The following is an 18,889-nucleotide window of genomic DNA, read 5'->3' as shown; positions in this document are numbered from 1 at the left end:
AATTAATTCGTTTATAAAACTGCATCAAAGGAGATGTAGTCTCGTGGCATCCTTCTTATTGAAGAATCGTCTTTTGGGCTGTGTTTTGTGGCATCCGGATTAGTATCATATTGATGGAATTCGTGTTAGATCATTTCGGGTAGTGAATGCGCTTACAAGATGTAAAAAACTTGAATCAATCTCGTGGTTTCCACTATTGATTTCTCCGCCCGCGAAAACTGATGGTCGCAGCACTTGGATGGACGGAGAAAACCAACTTGCGCCGGGGTTTGTTGACTAGCGATTTAGCCGATTTAGAAAATGAAATCCCCGCAGTCCATAGCGTAGTCAAAGTCCTCACCGCCCACATCTTCGATTCCGTGAAAATCGAACGGGCTGATGTCGGTGTGGTAAATTCCGCCGGCGCACGGTGCCTCAATCATGTTTGTGCAGTGAGTCGTCGGCAGGGCGTGCAGTGTGATCGAATCCTCACACTGGGACCAGGTGAGAGCTGAGATGAGTGGCGAAAGTAAAAGGATCAATTAGTTTACTAGAGCAATTTATTAAGGGGAAATGAGCAGTCATTAGCTTTTCGTCGGAAAGCCCATTTTCGGAAGCAATTTTTGGGTTCAAAGCAGGGACTCTGCTTTGGAAATTTACAGGATTAATAACGACTTATTTCTCCTTAAGCCAAAATGTATTTATAGGCACATAGTATTATAGTTTAAGTATTCGAAAAAGCAAGAAACCGCTGGCGAACATTTTTTCCTACACAAATCATCCAGTAAATGGTTGATTTACATTATATTGTTCTGCTATTCAAATACTCTATCTCGTTTATTCATGTTATGCATATTGTTCCGTCAATACAACAGAAAGAGTCTGATTTTATCATTCAATCCGATGAAAAACCCTATCATAAAACGAATAATGATAGAAAAACAGAAAGCTGCTGCCCGAAAATAAACAAAGCATCTCTCGCGTGACGCATTTCGAAACGAACTGTCTAGTTGGAACGAATGGCGCTCAGCCAGCAGTGAATAACCACTACTTATTTTTCACAGTTAGTCTGATTATCTAAAGCAATATTTATTCCCTTCGCTTTTGGGTTCCCTCGACAGCTTGACAGCAGTGTCCCTAATCGGCATGAAGTCTACCAGCGGAATGTTGTTCATCCTACTCGGGAGGAGGGACTGACTCATTTCGGCTCATTTGGATGGTTCTGAATGAAATTACTCACCTCCACTCCAGATGCCGTTCGGCAGCGTAGACCAGCCCCAGCCGTGGCCCCAGGGTAGGGCGCAAGCCAGGGAACCTTTCGGCTCGGAGTTCTCCTGGGTGTTTTTCTTGATGATTGCCACCGCCGCTTCGCTGTTAACCTTGGTCGTGTTGTTTTCGATGCTGGTGCGATTTTTCCGCCGGGCCGACACCTCGGAACTGGTAGCCGCTGCGAGAGAGATGAAACGATAATATTTAATTTAGCCATCGAGATAAAAAATGAAGGTTTTCAAATGCTGTCAGAAGGAGCAGAGTGGCTACTTACGTCGTATCCGGACGATTGGTCTTCGCAGGACACCCATCAGATGTGGTTTATCGACAACCAGCTCAATTTGTGGCGGGGGAGGAAGCTAGTTCCGGAATAAAAAGAAACAACATGAAATTTATTATTATTTTTTCATCAAATTACTCTAAAAAAGTTCCTTAGTGTTTGAAATAACATATCAAAGCTGTACTGGTGCAACGAACGATAAACCTTAATCGGTGTAGCGAACGATTGAAGTCGTCTTTCAACTGGGAGCAATACAGTTCAGAACAATACCAACTTTTATAAAGCTTTTGATTTCGAGTTTCTTTTGAGTTGAACTCAGCTGCTCCAATCGAGGAAAATAAAAGCCGAACATTTTCTCACAATGAAGCTTTACCGCACTAGTCCACTACTGCAATGTCAAGAGTACATCAAAGCGATAAGGGAAACAGGAAAAGAAGAAGTTAGACAACAAATATTTTCACAGTGAATGTGATGTTTTTTTTCGTTTTCGATCGTGCCAGAAGCGGTGTCAGGATTGTTTATTTTTTCTTGCTAGCAATTGGTAAACTGCGAAAATTCTTTCTGAATTCCACATAACATTCGCGTGAGCTTGAAACCACCTGCTACTGCCACACGTGTTCCGGCTATTGCTGTTATCAGCCAGTTGCAGTCACTTTTTTCGGAACTATGTTGTAGCAACGATTGACGCTTATTTTGGTAACTCATCAAGTGGACCGTTCTTTTTCATTCACAAATTCGCTTTGTCAGTTTCGTGTCTAAGATATATCTCTTACCAAAATACCGTCTTGCCTAACCAGTTCCAATGATTTTACTGAATGCTGAGCTCTAGACCAAAGTCGTTCGTGGTACATCTGATGCTTTTGCTTCTCCTATACTTTTGGCGGCAGCAAGCCGGATTCCGTGCTGGCCGATCATGTGTAGACCATATCACAAGGCTCCGCATTATATTGGAGCAGATGAACGAATTCCAGGACTCTCTTCTGCTGGTGTTCGTTGACTTCGAAAAGGCGTTCGACCGACTCAACCACGAAAACATCTGGGGCGCACTTAGGCGTAGAGGAGTTCCAGATAAGCTAGTCCATCTCATCGGGGTTCAGTACGAGGCGTTCTCGTGCAAGGTCTTGCACGATGGCGTCTTGCCCGACCCCATAAGGGTTACTGCTGGCATGAGACAGGGCTGCATTTTATCACCGCTTCTGTTTCTCATCGTTATGGATGAAATATTAGTTGGAGCAATTGACAGTAGCCCAAATCAAGGATTGCCTTGAAATCCTCTAACGATGGAGCAGCTAAATGACATCGACCTAGCCGACGACATTGTCTTGCTCGCACAACGCCGGAACGATATGTAGAGCAAGTTAGAAGAGTTGGGTGCTCTTCTTATAGAAGGTCTTACAGTCAATATAGCAAACACTAGATCTATGGTAGTGAATACTGACAATCCCACCAACTTCAACGTAGCTGGACAACAAGTTAAGCAGGTAGACGCTTTTCAATAACTTGGTAGCCAAACAACGCCCGATGCTGGTACCAAGACTGATATAACCAAAATTAGGACGGAACGAATTAGGAAGGCCAGGGGTGCCTTTGAAGGTCTGCGAAACATTTGACGCTCAAACCAGATCACTGTATATACGAAAACCCGAATTTTCAATTCAAACGTTAAATCCGTAATGCTGCGCAATGTGGTGCGTCTCAGAGGAGACAACGCAAAAACTGCAGGTATTCAGGTATTAACCCGTGCCTGCGATACATCATTCATGCCTGGTGGCCTGATAACTGGATATCCAATGAGGAACTCCATCGTCGGTGTCATCAACGGCCGATAGCCACAGAAATTCGTGAACGTAGATGGAAGTGAATCGGACACACCTTGAGGAAAGGAGGGAACGAGGACATCGTAGAAGAGGCAGACCCGGAGGCTCATGGCGACGCAGCTTAGCTAACGACATCCAGGCGACAAGTGAAAGCTATGGCGGGTAACCGTCAACAGTGGAGATCTCTGATTTCAGTCCTTTGTTCTGCCGGACCGGCGAACATGGACACCTAAAATTGTTATTTTCGGCAATAAGGAACCGAAAATGTCCATTCCCTTGCCGAAAGCATTTGTTTCATTGCAAGTGAATACCATGGGTCTCCATCACTCCAAATCTCGGTTCAAATTCAGGTCTAAATTTCGATCCTTATTCCGATATAAATTTCGGTCCAAATTCAGGTTGAAATTTAGGTTCAAATTACGGTCCAAATGCAGCTCCGGAGTTTCTACCAGAGTTTGTAGAAACTCCGGCTTAAATTTAGGTCCAAATTTCGATCCAGATATTATTTGGTATTATTTCCGGTCCATATTCCGTAGGTTCAAATTCAGGTTCAGGCAAGTTCAAGTTCAACTCCAAATTCTCGTTCAAATTTCGGTCCAAACTCAGGTTTAATTCCTGTTTCGGGTCCAATTTCAAGTTCAAATTCAGGTCCAATTTCGGGCCCAACTGCAGGCTCAAATTGAAGTCCAAATTCAGACCTAAGCTTAGGTTCCGGTCTGAATTCAGGTCCAATTTCGGATCTAAATTCTGGTCCAAATTACGGTCCAAATTTCGCTCCATATGGTCCTGGTCCTGATTCCGATCCAATTTCAGGTCAAAATTCAAATATAAATTCGGTCCAATTTACGATTCAAATTCTGATTCAAATTTCGGTTCAAACTCTGGCCCAAATTCCAGTACAAATTTTGGTCCAAGTTCAGGTTCAAATTCTGGTGAAGATTTCGGTCCAAACTCGGGTTCAAATTTCGATCTAAATTCAGGACCAATTTCCAGTTTAAATTCAGGTCTAATTTCTGGTTCAAGTTCAGTTTCAAATTCATCAAAACAGTCCAAATTAAAATCAATGTTCAGGTCCAGGTTTAAAAAAGTCCAAATCAGATCTAAGTTTTGGTCCAGGTTCAAAAAGGTTGGGTTCAATGACAGGTTCAAATTCAGTTCCAAATGCCAGCCTGATTTCGAGCCCAATTTTAGGTTCAAACAGACGTCCACATTTCGGTCCAAATTCAGGTACAATTTCGGGTCGGAATTTCTGTCTAAATTCAGGCCCAAAATCAAATACAGGTCCAAATTCAGATCCATGTTTTGGATCGGGTCCGAATTCAGGTATAAATTGAGCTCTAAACTCAGCCCCAAGTTCAGAACCAAATTTGGGTAAAAATTGAGGTGTGAATTTAGATTTAGGTTCAAAATCAGATCCAAATGTTGGTCCAAATTTCGAGACAAATTCCGTTCCAAATTTTGGTCCACATTCAGATCCAAATTCAGGTTCAAATTCAAACCCTAATTTTAGGCTCTAATTTAGGTCAAAATCCAGGATTAAAATTAAGTCCAAATTCTAGTCCAAATTCTGACCGAAATTCAGGTCCAATCACGCCCACATTTAAGTCCAAATTCGGGTCCACAATAAGGTCTAAATTCAAGCCAAGGTCCAAATTTTGATCCAAGTCCAAATTTCGGTTCAGATTCAAATTTCGGGGCTAGATCCAAATTTCGGTCCAGATCCAAATATTGGTCCAAATCCAAATATTGGTCCAAATCTAAATATTGGTCCAAATCTAAATATTGGTCCAAATCTAAATATTGGTCCAAATCTAAATATTGGTCCAAATCTAAATATTGGTCCAAATCTAAATATTGGTCCAAATCTAAATATTGGTCCAAATCTAAATATTGGTCCAAATCTAAATATTGGTCCAAATCTAAATATTGGTCCAAATCTAAATATTGGTCCAAATCTAAATATTGGTCCAAATCTAAATATTGGTCCAAATCTAAATATTGGTCCAAATCTAAATATTGGTCCAAATCTAAATATTGGTCCAAATCTAAATATTGGTCCAAATCTAAATATTGGTCCAAATCTAAATATTGGTCCAAATCTAAATATTGGTCCAAATCTAAATATTGGTCCAGATCCAGGTCCAGGTCCAGGTCCAGGTCCAGGTCCAGGTCCAGGTCCAGGTCCAGGTCCAGGTCCAGGTCCAGGTCCAGGTCCAGGTCCAGGTCCAGGTCCAGGTCCAGGTCCAGGTCCAGGTCCAGGTCCAGGTCCAGGTCCAGGTCCAGGTCCAGGTCCAGGTCCAGGTCCAGGTCCAGGTCCAGGTCCAGGTCCAGGTCCAGGTCCAGGTCCAGGTCCAGGTCCAGGTCCAGGTCCAGGTCCAGGTCCAGGTCCAGGTCATGGCCATGAAGTGATCAAATTTTGCAGTTTCTCTCTTGAGGGATATAAGCCATAGCTCTACGGTTAGCGTCAAGAAGGTAGAAGTCGTCCGCGAAGGTATCATGCGGAACCGTTGAAGGTAGCACGTTCGTTCGATCCTAAAAATGGAATGTTTACGTCCTGAGCGTGCCAGAGTCATACGAAGAAGAAAGAATCAATAGTAAAAAGTCATCGAATATATCGAAAAATCGAAGTCGTCAGCCTAAAAGTCGAAAAGTTGTATCGTCCTACAGTTGTCCTAAATTTAAAATGTAAAAAAGTGGAAACTCAGCAGAATCGAATAATCGAAAAGATGAAGTCAACAAAAATAAGCTTAAAAGGTCAAATAATTCATAAAATAATATCAAATCAAATCAAAAGACGAAAAATCGAAGGCCAAAAAGTTGAAAACAGTTAATGCCGAATATTGAAGTCGAAAATTTGTGTAGTCAAACAATAGAAAAGCTCAAACATTAAAAAATCAAAATGGTCGAAAATTTGTACAATTAAAAAGTTGAAATGTCAAAAATTTAATGATAAAAAAAACTTGAAAGTCGAAAAATAAAAAAACAGAAGTCAAAAATACGAAATTTAATAACCTTAAACCGGTAGTCGAAAGTAGAAAAATCGATAAGTCGAAAGCAAGAAACTCAAAAAATAAAAAGTCTATTCCGGAATGACGAAATGCAGAATGCCAAGTAGAAAGGTAGAAAGGTGCCAAGTAGAATTGTTAAAAAATATCCAAGTCAAAAATTTGATATTTAAAATTCAATCAATTTTATTGGAAAGGATTTGGAATTGATTTCTATGTTTGTTTCCTCAGAAACTCTCAGAAATATATATAAATTGATATTTGATTTATAGATCATTAGGTATGACAATTTACAGCTATTTATATGCATATTTAATATACACAGCTCAAGAAGTTCAGGCTTCAGCTGTTAGTTGAGTAATGCCAACGAAACTTTGTAGAAATTGACAAAAAAATCGACGCCCACTCCCGGCGCTATCTAATTAACTGTCAGTTGCTGAAAATATTTTCTCAGTTAAGCAGCGACTTTTGATCGTGTCGTGCCATTAGCAAAAAAATCGGGTTAACAAGCACTGCTTGCTGAAATCTGCTTCGAAAACAGTGTAGCAACTACATTAACCCATTAAGCCCCACACTTTTCCCAGCAGGGATAGAAAGTTGAAACATTCAGGAAAATTCTCTTTTAGGTCAACTAAGAAAAACCCGCTGACATGTATTTTTAATTTTGACCCTGTGTCCCGCAACGCTACGTTGCGAAAACGCAACGCTGGGCATTAAGGGTATACCGTTTTTGCATACCTTCATCATTATGCAAATAAATGCTTCATACTTTTTTACCGTTAACTCAAATTTGGGATTTTTTTTGTGTTTTTGAGCATTAATAAAGATTAAATGAACGACTTAGAGTATTACATGTTATGTTTTATGATAGATATCGAAACATGTGGGTTGGAGACCATCTTTGCACTAGACGCATAGTATGCAGTTTGAATGCTAAATGCATGTCATCGCAGATGATTAAATGCCTACCAACACGTTCCGGAAAGGTTGTAACATTAAATTTGGGTCCATGAAACTGTCGTTGCCATCACTCAATTTCTCCAGATATTCCGGATATTCCGGATATTCCAGATATTCCGGGCAAAGGTACTTTAACAATTTTATTACGCTCTTATCACAACGGCTTCTCCATCTGCCATCAGTGTTTGAAGCAGCGAATTCTATGTTATGTAAACTTTTATAATGTTTTCTGGATATTTTAAATAAGCGAAGATTAGATTTACATTAGATTTACATACATTTGTTTACTAAAAAGCGACGACATCAAATGAAACACCGCAGCGAACGAACGAAAACAAATATTCCCGTTGCAAATTTTGAATATCGTTACTTCCTAGCGTTGCGTTTTCGCAACGCAAAGCTTCAAACCTATCTGAAAATTACAAAAATAATCAAAATTAGGAAACAAAGCTTTTTTTGGCAAGCAACCGATTCTTACTAACACTGAGTGATAGGTTAGGCGTTAATAGAGGTAAAATCGAGTTTTATGAGCATTTTTCCTTAACTGTCTGAAAAATAGCAAAACCTGTTGTTTTGTCACAGCTGTAATTATGTTACATGTAACATCTGACCTTTGAGCAAAAACAGGTCGATTAGATTTTTTTCCAATCTTTCTTTGTTTCTCAGGGTACAAGTTGATATCTTCAACCGGGCCTTCTCTAGAAACGAATGAAAGTGCGTTGCGTTTTCGCAACGCTGGGAGGAAATAGGTTAATTGCTATGGCCCTTTGAAATAAATCCCAATAATTGAGTGCGCACTGAATTATTTTGCTCCAGTGAATAACGCGGAAAGTTTGCAGTTGACAGATAGCTCTAAGCTATCTGTTTAACAGCTTAATAGCTGTAAGATGTCAGCGTGGCAAGTAATGACAATTGTGATGCTCAAAAATAATTTAAAGATTCGAAATTAAAGAACGATCAGTAACATCCCTACAGCAACGCTGCTGGTTTCTTTCTCCTACCAATATCGAAACGAAACATTTTCGCAGTGAGAAATGGGAGACAATGCAATGTCACAACAAATCAGGAATCACTTTTCGTTGATATTCGTCGCTTAATTTGACCTGCGGAATTGTTTCTTCTGTCACGGCCTCACCCCACCCCTGCACTGCACTGACTGATTGAACAAAAGATATCGTCTATTTGCAGATCGATCAGCTCAACTGCACCGTGACGAGGGAAACGGAAGTCATGCGAATTATACAAGTGCCACGGTTGATTTGCTTCTTGCTTTTATGCTCTTGTTTGAGTTTTCCATCGTGGAACGACCGGGAAACAGGTGCTGCTGCACTGGCGGTTCGAAGTCGGTGCTTTTAACGACATTCTTTGCAATTCCGATTTCTTCAAGCTGAGTTTTTCATTTTATATTTGCGGTTCAGCAAGCTTAAAACAATACACCAAACAGATTCATCAAGGTTTGTTTTTGCTTCCCAAGAAAATAGTTTCTGACTAGGACATACATGCTAGTGGGAAATATTTTTTTTTTATCGAACATAAGTATATCTAATTAGTTTTAAAATGATGATGAAGCTCCAACAATCTCTTGCAAGGTACGGAAAATACTTTTCGGTTCTATAAATCCCGTAATCCGTTTGGGTTGAGATTTCTATGCACAGAGTATAAAGTTTCTGCTGACGTCGTAGAAGAACTAAGCTATAAATTGAATTCCGAAAAGAAATCACATCTCACTTCTTCGCCTTTCCTATTTCCAGCAAACAATCGTGAACGTGCAATGTCATCACCACATGGCACAGTGTCACCGACACAAGGACATTTTTATTGCATTCCAACGATGGCTGATAAAGCTCTTTTGACACTAAATGATTTTTGAATGAGCAGGAACCATGACCACCTCGTTTCCTCGCTCCAACGTATTCGGAAATTTCAAATCATCTCCAAACGATTTCCCTCCGACCGAGCGGCCGGCCGGGCCGAAACGGCGTAACGTCGGCAGTCAGTAGTGATGGGAAAATCCTTTGCGCTCCATTGCCGCCTGATCCTGCTATAGCCAAACTGATGCTGGGATGCTCATCGAACGAAATTTCGATTGCTTCGAGTCAGCAGCATTCGAAGCAAAGCCCGTCGGAATCCGGTGAAATTCGATTTCTCGCGGGAAGGCTGGTGGCAGTGCGACCAACAGGAACAATGTGCGGAAATCTGATTGTACACTGATGAAAAATTCATTCCATACATCAATTGTTCTTCTGTGGTTAGTTCGGCTTCCGAGACGTTCACTGTGATGGATATTGCGCCGATCGTTCCCGCTTTTGTCGCCTGTTGAAATAAAGAAAAAAAAAACTATACAAAAGGAAAAGTGCTTACCGTTTTTGTGATGGCTGCAATCCAATCGCTGTGTAAATGTGAAAGAATGAGAAAGGAAAAAGCGTTAGATTTGATTGGAAAGCAACGATTTTTTTTCTTTTCACGCAAACATGGAGAAGTTAGACAAAAATGGAGACACAAGGTTCTTTATCATCTATTGAACGAATCCATCGAGTTTTGCGAACATTTTTGAAACTCTCTAGCCACGAACCCATGGGAAATCATTCATATAGACAATGCTTTGGAATGGTTCCACAGTAGGTTTCTAGTCCGAAAAAATCCAATCAGATTAAAAACCACCGCCGCTGGATTTCGCCGAAGACCGTTCCGTGTGGAGTTATTTCAATCACAATTTAAACTTGCCGGTAATTAATTGATCGAAGTTTTTACGGTCGGATTCACTCCGGCAGAGCTGAACACAAGGTCCACTCGTCCACGGTTGGCGCTTCATTCTGGACCAGCATCATTACTACTGGGGGAGGGGAAAACGTGACAGCGTTTACCGTGGACACCGCGTTCGGTTCTCGGCTGCTGGTTGTCACGTTTTGTCCGGAGGGAAAAGCGGCCGTCGAAACTGACCGTCATCCGCAGGTGGAGGTGAAAGTTGAAATTGAGAATTCGTGTTGCTGGCAGCAGGTTCGCAATAACAACACCGGGGCACAGCCAACCAGCGGAGAATCGGACGGTCAGCATGGCGCTTCCGATGAAAATGTTGAAATTTTTAGGTGAAACAAAAAATTAAATCGAGTTTTGATAATTTAATGCTTCTACGGTGTGATAAATGGCGGATAATGGATATATAAAATCAAAGTTAGCTCTGCTTGCCCGGTTATTTATGGGATTATTCAACATTTTATGGCCTTTTTTGTTTTAAATTGGATAAATTGCTATCGTTTTCACGCATGGCAGCTATCTCTGAAAACTATACAATGGTGAAAGCCAAAAGTAGAAAACTAAGGTCGAAAAACAGAGAATCAAAAAGTAGAAAATCGAGAAGTAGAAGGTCAATAAGTAGAAATTAAATAAAAATAGAAAACCAATAATTGTTAAGTGCGCTCGAGAGAATTCAAAATGGCCTTAAACCGCTGTCGGAAAAATGGCTGTTTTTGTAACGAGCGAGACACGAAAGCAAACGATGCTAAATAGTCATCTGAAACGACATTCAGTATGTACCGGTTATACAAGAAACAAGACTAATCAGAATATTGGAAATCTTTCTTGTAAGGTCAGTAATTTGCGAAAACTAATATCAAAAATATTTTCAGTCTTTTAAGGAATTCAGTACAGTTTTTTAATTCTTTCCGATGTTTCGGCTTTGTATTTAAGTCCTTTTCAAGGAATGAATATTGTCCGTTCCTCGTCACTTGTCTTTAGTTTAAGGATTTAAATAACTTTAACAAATAACAATAACTTTAAATACTCGCCGTACTATAATATGAGTGGGTGGGGACACGCTTCACCTATAGAAATTTCTAGTACATACTTGACTTAAGCTTCAAGATAAAGCATTGCTTTCAGTTATCCACTTGCCCCATTTTATCCAATAAGCTCGTTAAGCTAAGGAAAAATAAAGCTTGAAAATGTGATAACTTAGCAAGTAAATGTTGTAGAGATTTGCGGTCTGTTGTGTGTTAAGTTTTTCCAAGATTGCCTAGAACAATATGTTCTTGTAAAATGCAACCAACTAAACCTAAGTACGAAAAACTATTTTAAAATAAAACTTGCGAAGAGAATGCTCTGTATCTCTGCACTCGATAGAGATAGAAATATCATTTCTTCAGCAAATTTATTTGCCATTATATTTTCTACAACTTTGCCAAAGAGACTATGTCTGCATTTTCCAACACAAAAAAGGTAATTTTGTTTTTTTACCATAGTAAGCAATGACTAACTTTTGACACTTTCAGATTTTCGGGGGATTATTGACATTGGATGGTTGGATAATGCGTAAAACAGACGCCATAGTGGTCCTTACCCTCTTATCCAGCAACCGTGGTACCATCCGGAATACGAGCAACATTACCGGAGATCGGGTAACCGGTGGAAACTAAGGTCGTATACCAACAGAGAAGGAGGCACAGTGTGTCTCGACACTGTAAGATGGCAGCCCCATCACGAGACTCGGTAGCGTAGGCCTTGGTACGGCTGCCTACCTAAACCCTAAAAGCTAAAAAGAATCAAGGAAACCTTACTCGGAACATTCGGCATGGACTAAGGCGACGAAACAAGGATATGGAATGGAAACTTGGTACCTAGAACTGCAGATCGCTAAATGTCGTTGGTGGCGACAGGGTGCTGCTCGATCAGTTAGAACCCCGAAAGTTTGGCATCGAGGCACTGCAGGAGATCTGTCGCAAAGGCGAGAAGGTGTGGAGGATCTGTGGCGGGAAAGCCCGATTTCTCCAGAGCGGTGGAGCGACCAACAAGCTGAGAACGAGCTTGCTAGTATTGGGCAAAATGCTAATGACACGCGAAAGTTTTACGAGAAAGTGAACCAAACTCATAAGGGCGTGAAGCCTTAAACTTAAACCTGATATGTGAAGGGACGAGGAAGGGGATCTAATCACAAACGAGCGCGAGGTGGTCGTCATTTCGATGGGCACCTCAACGGCGATATAGCAGCAGGAGACGCAATGGAAGTAGACCTCGGAGTGCCTACAAACGACAACAGCGTGCTGGCTCCCGATCTCGAAGAGATCCGGCGAGAAATTCGTCAGCTGAAGAATAATAGAGCCGCCGGAAAGGACCGACTCTCGGCAGAATTCTGGCCAAAAATGGCCAAAAACCGCTAGCAACGGCACTTGATTGGATAATTTGTAGGATTTGGGAGGAGGAGAAACTACCGGAGGAGTGGATGGAAGGTGTAGTCTGTGCCATCTACAAAAAGGGCGACCGGCTAGATTGCTGTAATTACCTCGGCATCACGTTGGTCAACGCCGCCTACAAGGTGCTCTCCCAGATTTTGTTGCGTCGTCTATCCCCAATAGCAAAAGAATTCGCAGGGCAGTATCAGGCGGGCTTTATGGGGGCCCGTGCTACTACGGATGAAATTTTTACTCTCCGACAAATCCTCCAGAAATGTCGAGAGTACAACGTGTCCATGCATAATATTTTCGTGGGTTTCAGGGCAGCATACGATAGAGTTGAACGAGAACAGCTATGACAGATAACGCACGAGTATGGTTTTCCGGACAAACTGACGCGGCTGATCAAAGCTAGTCTGGAACGAGTGATGTGCTACGTGCGCGTTTCGGGAACACTCTCGAGTTCTTTCGAATCGCACAGAGGGTTGCGGCAAGGGGATGGACTGTCCTGTATGTTATTCAGTATCGCTATTAAAGGTGTGATCCGGCGACCGGGCATCGAAACGAGAGGAACGATCTTCAGCAAGAGTAGCCAACTCCTAGCAGTCACAGACGGCCTCGACATCATTACTAGAAACCTTGGGACGCAAGATGCGTCGATCTGGGAGCATGCGCCGCCGCACAAAGCTGACGATGTACAAAACGCTAATCAGACCGGTAGTCCTGTACGAAGTTGAGACAGTAACTTTGCTTACGGAGGACATACGTGCACTAGCCGTATTTGAACGACGGGTGTTGCGGACTATTTTTGGTGGAGTACAAACGGAAAGCGGAGAGTAGCGGAGGCGTATGAATCACGAGCTACAGGCACTGCTTGGTGAGATTCCCATCGTACACCTGGCGAAAGTTGGGAGACTACGGTGGGCCGGCCACGTCGCAAGGATGCCAGGTTGAAGCCGACTTGCGTGTGTCAAGACGCGCAACGAATTGGTAGCCCAGGACCGAGTATAACGGAGAGAAATTCTTGATACTGCGAGAGCCACTTCGGCTCTCGGCTGCTAAAGTAAGTAAGTAAGGCTATGGGGGGTATTTTTACGAATAAAAGTTCCGAAGTTACTATATTGATGAAATGAAGGCAAAAGGCGGTAGGAAAAAAGTTTTACTTTTCACCCCTTTGGACCATTATACTATGGTATTCTAACTGTTAGAATGCCATAGAAGGTGGAAAGCTACAATGTGAAAATAGTTTATCGAATTACTTCCAATTAGGAAAACAGTTCAAACGTCTAACTGACGACAGATGTGCAGCAAAAACCAACCGGACAAATGACGAAGAACGGAAAATATTCAATCCCTGAAAAAATCTTAAATATAAAGCTGAAACGTCGGAAAGAATTAAAAAACTGTTCTAAATTCCATAACATTTCAATCTGTCAGCCAGACAAAAAGTAAAACATCAAGATCAAAAAGCCACCAGTCCCTAAGTTGATAGGCATTTCCTCTTACAAACGCTAATATGTAGAGATATAGCGCCCCAGATGCTTAGAAAATTATGAAGTAAAAGTAAGTAAAAACTAAAAAGAACAAAATAAAAAATAAATAGTAAAAAGTAAAAGGTGAAAAGCAAAAAATAAAAAGTAAAAAGAAAAGAAATTGAACATTCGACTGTTGAGGATTCATAAACTTTATCTGTTCTTTGCCCCGTAGAATGGGCTTAGCAAAGTTTAAGTATCATTTTGCTTTGCTGATTGATTGTCTTGCATAAAAGTATGGAGTAAAAAGTAAAAGCTTAACTTAGGTAAACTGCCCGTAGTTGCACTCCGTCATTGGCCAAAACCAATAAGGTAGAACCAATTGAACGGTGTATTTTATAAAGTTTTTGTCCTTCCGGTGTTGGGTATCTGGAAGGGGGGCGAAAAACAAACCAAGAGATTTTTTTTAAACGAGCAAAAAATACGCGTTTTATGCATTTTCACTTAAAGTTGAAACGTGAAAAACAAATCTTATCTAACGTTTTTATTTTCCATGTAAAAACTTACGAAAAGAAAGACAAAACCGAAAGAAATTTTTTTTACTGATTTTCGGAAACTCCATTGATTGAATTTCTACTTCTGTTTCGGGACAGAAGCAGAAGCACTCCGCGTACACACATTTTTCGAACTCTTTAGGCTGTAGAGCCCACCAACGATTAATTTTATACAAAAAGTTTTGATTTGTATCCAACAATTTTTTCCCGATTTTTTAAGCCGCTTTCAAACTATAAAATTTTACTTTACTTTAAAAATAATTTGCAATGACCTAATTGGGGAAAAAAATTTATTCGATGCTGTCCGAATACTTTTTAGACTGACTGTACCTAGAAGTCAAAAGAAAGCGCAAAGTACCGTTATTCGGCGTCACGATCAGCGCAGCGGACGTGAGCCGAACGCGAAAACTTGTAATGAACATTGCTAGTTTGCTTAGCCGAATACATGCAAAAACACTTTTTGCAAACCAACGGTTTCCTATCAGTTGACTTTGACTTGTCTTCGGGTTCGGTTCGAATTGAATAAACGGTGTCCAACGGGAATGGCGCGGCGGGTTTACTGTTTATTTTTGCTCGTGTATCGCGTCGACCGTGTTGCCTCTGGCTGTGTAGTGTTGTATGTTAATTGAAAGTGAATTATAGAACTAGCATTTCAATCTGAAATATTGGGAAAATGATTTAAAGTGTGTTAAGTTATGGAAAGTGGTGTTTCCGATCCGGTTGCTATCTCAACTACACGATCAAGATATTAGTTTTGGTAGGTGATAAAAAGAAAGTGGCGTCAAAATTTCGCTGCCTGCGTTCCTGTTCCTGTCCAATGCAACGATAGTTACAATTCGTAACTTCGCTTGCGAGAAACATGGAGCTTGATCGCGAATGAATCGAGCTGGATCGGGAAATTTAGGTAAGTTTTATTTATAACAAGTGTTAATTTTTTTGTTCTTGCGTTGATTTCTTGAAAAATTCGTTATGCAAACTTCGGTTGTAAATTGTGTGCCAAAAATTGACATGGTGAGACTTTTTTACATACACGCTACTGGCTGGCCTTCGGCGGATGATCATGTAAATTGCGAAAAATACCGTTACTCGGCAAGCTCGCACACTGAACGCAACACATTCAGTGTGCGAGCATGAACTCGGAACGTAACAATGATTGACCATCGATTGGCATGAACCGTGAGTGATTTTTGAATGAATTTATTTTCTAAATGAACGTCCAAGCGACGGAGGCGCTATATTTCTGCATATTTGACAAGGAAAAATAAGAAATTCTTATCCAAATTGGAGCTGTATTTTTCGGGAAGTGCTTGATTAGTTTTACTGTGTCAGATTGTGGTTTTAGATATAATGGACCAAACTTTTAAATTAATTGTAATTGTGTTAACAATAATTAAATTGCAAATTTTTATTCCATACATTTTGATCCATCCATAAATGAACTCGGTTACCTACAAATACATAGGTAATAATAATTAAAAAGAAAATACTATGGGTTTTTTAATCAAACGAGGATTGTCTTCAATACAGTGGGATCTCGATTTTGGTACAGAACGATTTTTGCAACAAAACTAATCGTTTTTGGCAACTCAAAGTATTTCACTTCCAAAAATATGCTTAAACATCAATCAGTTTTTGCATACATTATGTTGTCAGTATGAGCATGAAATTTTTTTTGTAGGACTGCCGTAGGACTACGTCTCTCTGCGTCGGCCTGATAGCTCTCGTCGGGCTTTTTGAGTATTAAACGGTTGTAATCGTAGAAAAATCGTTGTTTAATGATTTTTAGCCTCTTTTTTTAACACATTTTCATTAATTTTTTTCATGCAAAAACTTGAAGTTTAAACTTATTTTAGGAACTTTGAAAGACCTTTGAAGGCAATCATACTAACAAACAACCCTCGACTATACGATTGAAATAACAGATCGCAATGGATTTCCGTTTATTCAACTCAGTTTTCGGGTTTTCATTCGTTTTGTTGCAGCAAACTGCAGTCCATTTTTCATTTTGAAAGCTTTCTCGAACTGTGGAATTTCCGCATCAAAGCATTAAGGGCAACACGCTTCGAATCAAATAGTGTCCAAATGTACGTCTGTCGAGTCGATAAACAACACACCACCAGCGTTGCAGTGGGAATCTTCAGCAATGACAGACATCCGCTTCTGCTTGGCAGGACCAGAAACGAGCCATAGATCGAAGAAACCGAAGCAAAAAACAACCCTCCCTGCCGGACTAAGTGCTCCATTACCATATCAGAAAACATCTATTTTTACCGCCAAAGAGAAGTTTATTTCACTCTTTCGCAAAATAAACGCATGCGGAACGGTTGGTTGGGGATTCGGAAACTAATTCCGATGCACTACCGGGCACACGTTTTGCTGCGAGTTTGTGATTGTGACAGCATGATGACTTCTCATGGGCCCGATTGGTCGTCAATCTTATCTGTAGGGTAGCGAACGATTTTGACCACCACCCTGTGGTATTTTGATTCTGTTCTGTTATTGATTTTGAATAATTTACTTTCCAATTTTGAGGAGTTATTAAAATTAATGTTTGTTTTTTTGTTTCATAACTAGAATTTTTCACAGTTTTTTTTCGATATAGTTAAATTTATCTGTCTAGTTTATGGCTTGTGCTGATTTTTTTTCGGAATGATATTCCTGGACCTAAAAAGTCATGACACGCAGTATGAGAGAGATAGGAACCGATCAAGAGATGACTGTTAAATTAGATTTTCACTTTATGCAGATACACGATTTTCGAGATGCACTTTGCCATCTCAGGCAGATGGTGAATTCACAGTTTTGCAGAGCTCTATCGACATACTTGCGATTCAAATAATGCATGAGGGATTCTAACGGCATGGTGGAGAAATTGCTTGAACGTACGACTAGCACACGTACAATAGAATTACTAAGCTGCTGCACTGAAACAGAACCGGAGGACACATTTAGGGTTTCATTAATTTGGATTCAATTTGATGGTTTTGTTGTGTACTGACAGCCGCATTTTGGTTTTTAATTCCATTTTCCACATCAATGGAAGATCTATTTATTAGCACTAATACTAAATTTAAATTGCTAAGGATTTTTTCATGTTCAGTGTTAAGTCATAGTAAGAAGCTGAAATGATCTGCTGGTATTTACCCACCTGACTTCATCCTCGCTTTTGGCGATCATCCAGTACACCTTGGACCGTTTCCGCCGTGAACCGAGGGCGATGAGCTGCGAGACGCTGACGCCGTCCGGCAGCGGTGGTCGGCGCGGGATCTGTCCGGTCCAGTGGGCAATGGCAAGCATCTCCGGTGCTTCCTTGACCAGAATTTTCCCTGCCGGTGACGAACGTCCTGGTTCCTGTTGAAGTAGTAAGAAAAAAAAAATCGATTTTATCGCTGTATCCATTCTACATCGATATAATAATCGATCGAGGGTCAGATTTTGATTTGGAAAGGGAGGAAGTGTCTGATGCGAAGAATCATTAAGTGGATGAACTGGAAAATTTCGATGTAGATCGCTCTTTCAATTGGTATCCGAATGTTTTACTAACTAAACTACTGTCGCCCGTTATAGTAGGTTGTCTAATAATTTTATCATTCCCCGTATATGCACCACAGACTTCCAATGCGCCGATATTTTTGTATGACTGCTCTTTGTTTCTGCCGCCGAAAAGATAGACATTTATCTACTCGGTCAGTGCGACAGAAACAAAGTAATGCGTTGCCGACGGTCGCACGGCAAGTCTCGAGATTAACCACCTCCGGGTGTGTTTTTACTTGTTTTATTTACTTGTATATGATTGAGTTGTTCGTTTGAGTGAATAATACCACGTAAAATGTTCGGAAATCCCTTAGTGACACTACAAAATAGAAAGTTCAATTTGAGTGTAATTTGATCTAACGTGAAATGTGGCATTCCGTTCTAAGACACTGTATAAGACTGTAAGTTAAATTCGTTTATTCTGTTGATGTCGACTAAATAAATAAAGACTGTATAAGACCGACGTGTTATAATAACACTGTTATTTAATAAGCAGTTCTGTGAAATTCATCACCGTCGATGATGGCGCTGAATCTTTCCAACCGCAGGGAATTAAAATTCATCCAAATCTCACCTACCGAAGAACTCGGATCTCGGTTGAAAAATCACAGAAATAAGATTGCAGCAAACAACAGTCAAACCGCGACTGAGCTCGCGTAGCAAATTGCAGCGCAATATGGTTAATACTTGTTTGTCGGTACCAAGGTATTTCGAACCCAACACGGTTTCTTTCAGCTTCAGCTCAACCCGGCAAACATCGAAAGGATCAGGGTGGAAAGGATCTAGCGCCGGGTGAACGAAGCCTGGTCGGAGGTGGAAATTCGTGCTGGTCGGGGGAGTTATGAAACATTAAA

At 40.7% G+C, this 18,889-nt stretch overlaps 1 protein-coding gene across 1 annotated transcript in view; it reads right to left on the bottom strand.

Annotated features, from left to right (window-relative positions):
• Nucleotides 1–293: 293 nt before the first annotated feature.
• Nucleotides 294–18,889, bottom strand: part of LOC128732558 (uncharacterized) — a 90,141-nt gene continuing 71,545 nt past the window's right edge. Inside the window, exons 6-10 of the mRNA XM_053825832.1 lie at nt 17,650–17,852; nt 9,672–9,699; nt 1,523–1,607; nt 1,220–1,426; nt 294–490 (exon numbers count right to left, since the gene is read on the bottom strand). Coding sequence (XP_053681807.1) covers nt 294–490; nt 1,220–1,426; nt 1,523–1,607; nt 9,672–9,699; nt 17,650–17,852 — 720 coding nt within the window. The remainder of the gene's footprint in view (nt 491–1,219; nt 1,427–1,522; nt 1,608–9,671; nt 9,700–17,649; nt 17,853–18,889) is intronic.

This window comes from Sabethes cyaneus, chromosome 1 (assembly GCF_943734655.1).
Source record: "Sabethes cyaneus chromosome 1, idSabCyanKW18_F2, whole genome shotgun sequence".
NCBI classification, from domain to species: Eukaryota; Metazoa; Arthropoda; class Insecta; order Diptera; family Culicidae; genus Sabethes; species Sabethes cyaneus.
The sequence above is the reverse complement of the archived record's forward strand: the minus strand, read 5'-3'. Positions and strand labels throughout refer to the sequence as shown.